Raw genomic sequence first — 7,500 nt, 5'->3', positions numbered from 1 at the left:
GCAGCAGCTACTCTTCCTGGGGTTTATTATGGATCACCATTAGTTCCTGCCAAGGCAGCAGTTACTCTTCCTGGGGTTTATTATGGATCCCCATTAGTTCCTGCCAAGGCAGCAGCTACTCTTCCTGGGGTTTATTATGGATCCCCATTAGTTCCTGCCAAGGCAGCAGCTACTCTTCCTGGGGTTTATTATGGATCCCCATTAGTTCCTGCCAAGGCAGCAGCTACTCTTCCTGGGGTTTATTATGGATCCCCATTAGTTCCTGCCAAGGCAGCAGCTACTCTTCCTGTGGTTTATTAAGGATCCCCATTAGTTCCTGCCAAGGCAGCAGCTACTCTTCCTGGGGTTTATTATGGATCCCCATTAGTTCCTGCCAAGGCAGCAGCTACTCTTCCTGGGGTTTATTATAGATCCCCATTAGTTCCTGGGGTTTATTATAGATCCCCGTTAGTTCCTGCCAAAGCAGCAGCTACTCTTCCTGGGGTTTATTATGGATCCCCATTAGTTCCTGCCAAGGCAGCAGCTACTCTTCCTGGGGTTTATTATGGATCCCCATTACTTCCTGCCAAGGCAGCAGCTACTCTTCCTGGGGTTTATTATGGATCCCCATTAGTTCCTGCCAAGGCAGCAGCTACTCTTCCTGGGGTTTATTATAGATCCCCATTAGTTCCTGGGGTTTATTATGGATCCCCGTTAGTTCCTGCCAAGGCAGCAGCTACTCTTCCTGGGGTTTATTATGGATCCCCATTAGTTCCTGCCAAGGCAGCAGCTACTCTTCCTGGGGTTTATTATGGATCCCCATTAGTTCCTGCCAAGGCAGCAGCTACTCTTCCTGGGGTTTATTATGGATCCCCATTAGTTCCTGCCAAGGCAGCAGCTACTCTTCCTGGGGTTTATTATGGATCACCATTAGTTCCTGCCAAGGCAGCAGTTACTCTTCCTGGGGTTTATTATGGATCCCCATTAGTTCCTGTCAAGGCAGCAGCTACTCTTCCTGGGGTTTATTATGAATCCCCATTAGTTCCTGCCAAGGCAGCAGCTACTCTTCCTGGGGTTTATTATGGATCCCCATTAGTTCCTGCCAAGGCAGCAGCTACTCTTCCTGGGGTTTATTATGGATCACCATTAGTTCCTGCCAAGGCAGCAGTTACTCTTCCTGGGGTTTATTATGGATCCCCATTAGTTCCTGCCAAGGCAGCAGCTACTCTTCCTGGGGTTTATTATGGATCCCCATTAGTTCCTGCCAAGGCAGCAGCTACTCTTCCTGGGGTTTATTATGGATCCCCATTAGTTCCTGCCAAGGCAGCAGCTACTCTTCCTGGGGTTTATTATGGATCCCCATTAGTTCCTGGGGTTTATTATGGATCCCCGTTAGTTCCTGCCAAGGCAGCAGCTACTCTTCCTGGGGTTTATTATGGATCCCCATTAGTTCCTGCCAAGGCAGCAGCTACTCTTCCTGGGGTTTATTATGGATCCCCATTAGTTCCTGCCAAGGCAGCAGCTACTCTTCCTGGGGTTTATTATGGATCCCCATTAGTTCCTGCCAAGGCAGCAGCTACTCTTCCTGGGGTTTATTATGGATCACCATTAGTTCCTGCCAAGGCAGCAGTTACTCTTCCTGGGGTTTATTATGGATCCCCATTAGTTCCTGTCAAGGCAGCAGCTACTCTTCCTGGGGTTTATTATGAATCCCCATTAGTTCCTGCCAAGGCAGCAGCTACTCTTCCTGGGGTTTATTATGGATCCCCATTAGTTCCTGCCAAGGCAGCAGCTACTCTTCCTGGGGTTTATTATGGATCACCATTAGTTCCTGCCAAGGCAGCAGTTACTCTTCCTGGGGTTTATTATGGATCCCCATTAGTTCCTGCCAAGGCAGCAGCTACTCTTCCTGGGGTTTATTATGGATCCCCATTAGTTCCTGCCAAGGCAGCAGCTACTCTTCCTGGGGTTTATTATGGATCCCCATTAGTTCCTGCCAAGGCAGCAGCTACTCTTCCTGGGGTTTATTATGGATCCCCATTAGTTCCTGCCAAGGCAGCAGCTACTCTTCCTGTGGTTTATTAAGGATCCCCATTAGTTCCTGCCAAGGCAGCAGCTACTCTTCCTGGGGTTTATTATAGATCCCCATTAGTTCCTGGGGTTTATTATGGATCCCCGTTAGTTCCTGCCAAAGCAGCAGCTACTCTTCCTGGGGTTTATTATGGATCCCCATTAGTTCCTGCCAAGGCAGCAGCTACTCTTCCTGGGGTTTATTATGGATCCCCATTACTTCCTGCCAAGGCAGCAGCTACTCTTCCTGGGGTTTATTATGGATCCCCATTAGTTCCTGCCAAGGCAGCAGCTACTCTTCCTGGGGTTTATTATAGATCCCCATTAGTTCCTGGGGTTTATTATGGATCCCCGTTAGTTCCTGCCAAAGCAGCAGCTACTCTTCCTGGGGTTTATTATGGATCCCCATTAGTTCCTGCCAAGGCAGCAGCTACTCTTCCTGGGGTTTATTATGGATCCCCATTACTTCCTGCCAAGGCAGCAGCTACTCTTCCTGGGGGTTTATTAAGGATCCCCATTAGTTCCTGCCAAGGCAGCAGCTACTCTTCCTGGGGTTTATTAAGGATCCCCATTAGTTCCTGCCAAGGCAGCAGCTACTCTTCCTGGGGTTTATTATGGATCCCCATTAGTTCCTGTCAAGGCGTCAGCTACTCTTCCTGGGGTCCAACAACATTAAGGCAGTTATATACAATAAAAATCATTACATGACATTACATTAAATAACACTTTTCACAACATGTGTCTGCTGTCTGTGCCTGTGTTGAGGTGTCACCCAGGTTTCATCCAGAAGCGGCACTCCTAGTGGCCGGGGATTTTAATGCAGACAAACCTTAATCAGTTTTACCTCATTTCTACCAGCATGTCACGTGCCAATCAGAGGAAAAAAAACTCTAGACTACCTTTACTCCACACACAGAGATGCATACAAAGCTCTCCCTCGCCCTCCATTTGGCAAATCTAACCATAATTCTATCCTCCTGATTCCTGCTTACAAGCAAAAATTAAAGCAGGAAGCACCAGTGACTAAATCAATAAAAAAGTGGTGAGATGAAGCAGATGCTAAGCTACAGGACTGTTTTGCTAGCAGAGACTGGAATATGTTCCAGGATTCATCCAATGGCGTTGAGTATACCACCTCAGTCACCGGCTTCATCACTAAGTGCATCGACGACGTCGTCCCCACAGTGACTGTGCGTACATATCCCAACCAGAAGCCATGGATTACAGGCAACAAGGTGCACCGAGAAAAATGCTAGAGCTGCCGCTTTCAAGGAGCGGGACACTAATCCGGACGCTTATAAGAAATCCCGCTACCCCCTCAGACGAACCATCAAACAGGCAAAGTGTCAATACAGGACGAAGATTGAATCCTACTACACCGGCTCTGACACTCGTCAGATGTGGCAGGGCTTGCAAACTATTACAGACTACAAAGGGAAGCACAGCTGAGAGCTGCCCAGTGATACAAGCCTACCAGACGAGCTAAATGCCTTCGCTTCGAGGCAAGCAACGCTGAAGCATGCATGAGTGCACCAGCTGTTCCTGACGACTGTGTGATCACGCTCTCCGTAGCCGATGTGAGCAAGACCTTTAAACAGGTCAACATTCACAAGGCCGTGGGGCCAGATAGATTACCAGAGCATGCAGTCAGAGCATGCACAGACCAACTGGCAAATGTCTTCACTGACATTTTCAACCTCTCCCTGACAGAGTCTGTAATACCAACATGTGTCACCCAGGGTTTAGTGCTGGTACCACATGTTATTATGTTTATGGTCTACAGTTCTAGAGAGAGTGACATCTAAATAAAGTTGTGTTTGTATTGTAGTGTTAATAAAGTTGTGTTTGTATTGTAGAGTCGTAGAGAGCGGGAGATTCAGCAGCAGGTGATGGTTCAGGATGAAGAGACTCTAGAACTCAGAGAAACATTCTCCTCCCTGCAACAGGAAGTGGAGGCCAAGACCAAGAAACTTAAAAAGGTAAAAACACACACACACGAAGGGGAGACACACTTAAAGCAGGTATTGTTTCTCATTAACTGTATGGTTGTTGAAGTGTTTCAATAAAAGCAAAGAAAAGTGATATATACACATATCACACGCACACACCCATGTGCACGTCACTAATCAAATCAAAAATCAAATTAAATGTTATTGGTCAAATACACGTGATTAGCAGGTGTTATTGAGGGTGTAGCGAAGTGCTTCTAGCTCCGACAGTGCAGTAATATCTAACATACTACACAACATATACCCAATACACACAAATCTAAGTAGAAATGAATTAAGACAACATACAGGTGAAGTCGGAAATTTACATACACTTATGTTGGAGTCATTAAAACTCACTTTTCAACCACTCCACAAATTTCTTTTTAACAAACTATAGTTTTGGCAAGTCGGTTAGGACATCTACTATGTGCATGACACAAGTCATTTTTCCAACAATTGTTTACAGACAGATTATTTCACTTATAATTCACTGTATCACAATTCCAGTGGGACAGAAGTTTACATACACTAAGTTGACTCCACCTTTAAACAGCTTGGAAAATTCCAGAAAATGATGTCATGGCTTTAGAAGCTTCTAATAGGCTAATTGACATCATTTGAGTCAATTGGAGGTGTACCTGTGAATGTATTTCAAGGCCTACCTTCAAACCCAGTGCCTCTTTGCTTGACATCATGGGAAAATCAAAAGAAATCAGCCAAGAGATCAGAAAAAAATTGTATAAACACCATGGGACCACGCAGCCGTCATACCGCTCAGGAAGGAGACGCGTTCTGTCTCCTAGAGATGAACGTACTTTGGTGTGAAAAGTGCAAATCAATCCCAGAACAACAGCAAAGGACCTTGTGAAGATGCTGGAGGAAACAGGTACAAAAGTATCTATATCCACAGTGAAACGAGTCCTATATCCACATAACCTGAAAGGCCACTCAGCAAGGAAGAAGCCACTGCTCCAAAACTGCCACAAAGACAGACTACGGTTTGCAACTGCACATGGGGACAAAGATCGTACTTTTTGGAGAAATGTCCTCTGGTCTGATGAAACAAAAATGTAACTGTTTGGCCATAATGGCCATCGTTATGATTGGAGGAAAAAGGGGGAGGCTTGCAAGCCGAAGAACACCATCCAACCGTGAAGCACGGGGGTGGCAGCATCATGTTGTGGGGGTGCTTTGCTGCAGGAGGGACTGGTGCACTTCACAAAATAGATGGCATCATGAGGGTGGAAAATTATGTGGATATATTGAAGCAACATCTCAAGACATCAGTCAGGAAGTTAAAGCTTGGTCGCAAATGGGTCTTCTAAATGGACAATGACCCCAAACATACTTCCAAAGTTGTGGCAAAATGGCTTAAGGACAACAAAGTCAAGGTATTGGAGTGGCCATCACAAAGCCCTGACCTCAATTCTATAGAAGATTTGTGGGCAGAACTGAAAAAGTGTGTGTGAGCAAGGAGGCCTACAAACCTGACTTAGTTACACCAGCTCTGTCAGGTGGAATGGGCCAAAATTCACCCAACTTATTGTGGGAAGCTTGTGAAAGGCTACCCGACACGTTTGATCCAAGTTAAACAATTTAAAGGCAATGCTACCAAATACTAATTGAGTGTATGTAAACTTCTGACCCACTGGGAATGTGATGAAAGAAATAAAAGCTGAAATAAATCATTCTCTCTACTATTATTCTGACATTTCACATTCTTAAAATAAAGTGATCATCCTAACTGACCTAAAACAGGGAATTTTTACTAGGATTAAATGTCAGGAATTGTTAAAAACTGAGTTTAAATGTATTTGGCTGAGGTGTATGTAAACTTCCGACTTCAACTGTACGTATAGACGAGCGATGTCAGAGCGGAACGGACTAAGATATAGTATAAAATACAGTATATACATATGAGATGAGTAATGCAAAATATGTAAACATTATTAAATGACTAAGATACCGTAGAATAGCCAAGTAAAGCCCCGTCGGCCAAACCCTCCCCTAACCGGACAACTCTGGGCCAATTGTGTGCCGCCCCGTGGGACTCCCGGTCACGACCGGTTGTGACACAGCCTTGGATCGAACCCCAGGCCGTAGTGACGCCGCAACACTGCGATGCAGTGCCTTAGACCGCTGCGCCACACGGGAGTTGAATTCATTGGCTGATCATACCTAATGACCATGACGGATTCATGTGATCCTTCCTTAAACCCATAGAAAGTCCCACCCAGTTGACTACTTCAAAATGGTGAAAGTCCTCAATGTTGTTGCCCATGCTAAGACTGGCTTTTGGCCGCTAAATGACTCTATCCATCCCTGTGGGATAACATCAGTTAGCTGTTAGCGACTCTATCCATCTCTGTGGGATAACATCAGTTAGCTGTTAGCAACTCTATCCATCTCTGTGGGATAACATCAGTTAGCTGTTAGCGACTCTATCCATCCCTGTGGGATAACATCAGTTAGCTGTTAGCGACTCTATCCATCCCTGTGGGATAACATCAGTTAGCTGTTAGCGACTCTATCCATCCCTGTGGGATAACATCAGTTAGCTGTTAGCGACTCTATCCATCTCTGTGGGATAACATCAGTTAGCTGTTAGCGACTCTATCCATCTCTGTGGGATAACATCAGTTAGCTGTTAGCGACTCTATCCATCTCTGTGGGATAACATCAGTTAGCTGTTAGCGACTCTATCCATCTCTGTGGGATAACATCAGTTAGCTGTTAGCGACTCTATCCATCCCTGTGGGATAACATCAGTTAGCTGTTAGCCTGCTGGCTAAAGGTAATCACATCCCAGATATGACATCACACATCCTGACTGCCGGTCACATGACTACTGAACTTGAGATTAACATTCATCCATGAACCCTTACGCTACCCTGGCTCGTGTTCCGACACCGCATGATGACCTACGACCTCTCTACTAGACCAATGAGAGGGTGGGAGCCTGCTGGGGGAATGGACAGAGTTCTACTGTGTTGTAGCTCTATGCTAAGCTGCAGTGTGTCTGTTCTACTGTGTTGTAGCTCTATGCTAAGCTGCAGTGTCTGTTCTACTGTGTTGTAGCTCTATGCTAAGCTGCAGAGTGTCTGTTCTACTGGTTGTAGCTCTATGCTAAGCTGCAGATGGTCTGTTCTACTGGTTGTAGCTCTATGCTAAGCTGCAGAGTGTCTGTTCTACTGGTTGTAGCTCTATGCTAAGCTGCAGTGTCTGTTCTACTGTGTTGTAGCTCTATGCTAAGCTGCAGATGGTCTGTTCTACTGGTTGTAGCTCTATGCTAAGCTGCAGATGGTCTGTTCTACTGGTTGTAGCTCTATGCTAAGCTGCAGAGTGTGAAGGCTGAGATCCAGGACGGTGATGATGAGCACGTCAGGAGTCGACAGGAGCTGGAGCAGACGCAGAACCAACTCACCAGAGAACTCAGGTTCAAGTAAGTAACACACACACA

General features: G+C 45.8%; 1 protein-coding gene across 1 annotated transcript in view; it reads left to right on the top strand.

Moving 5' to 3' along the window:
• LOC106608375 (kinesin-like protein KIF3B) overlaps positions 1–7,500 on the top strand; it is a 90,821-nt gene that overhangs the window by 23,753 nt on the left and 59,568 nt on the right. Inside the window, exons 3-4 of the mRNA XM_045721253.2 lie at positions 3,906–4,028; positions 7,364–7,482. Of these exons, the coding sequence (XP_045577209.2) occupies positions 3,906–4,028; positions 7,364–7,482 (242 nt within the window). The remainder of the gene's footprint in view (positions 1–3,905; positions 4,029–7,363; positions 7,483–7,500) is intronic.

This window comes from Salmo salar, chromosome 06, assembly GCF_965601325.2.
Source record: "Salmo salar chromosome 06, fSalSal1, whole genome shotgun sequence".
NCBI classification, from domain to species: Eukaryota; Metazoa; Chordata; class Actinopteri; order Salmoniformes; family Salmonidae; genus Salmo; species Salmo salar.
Note: the sequence above shows the minus strand (reverse complement) of the source record. Positions and strands in the feature narration are given on the sequence as shown.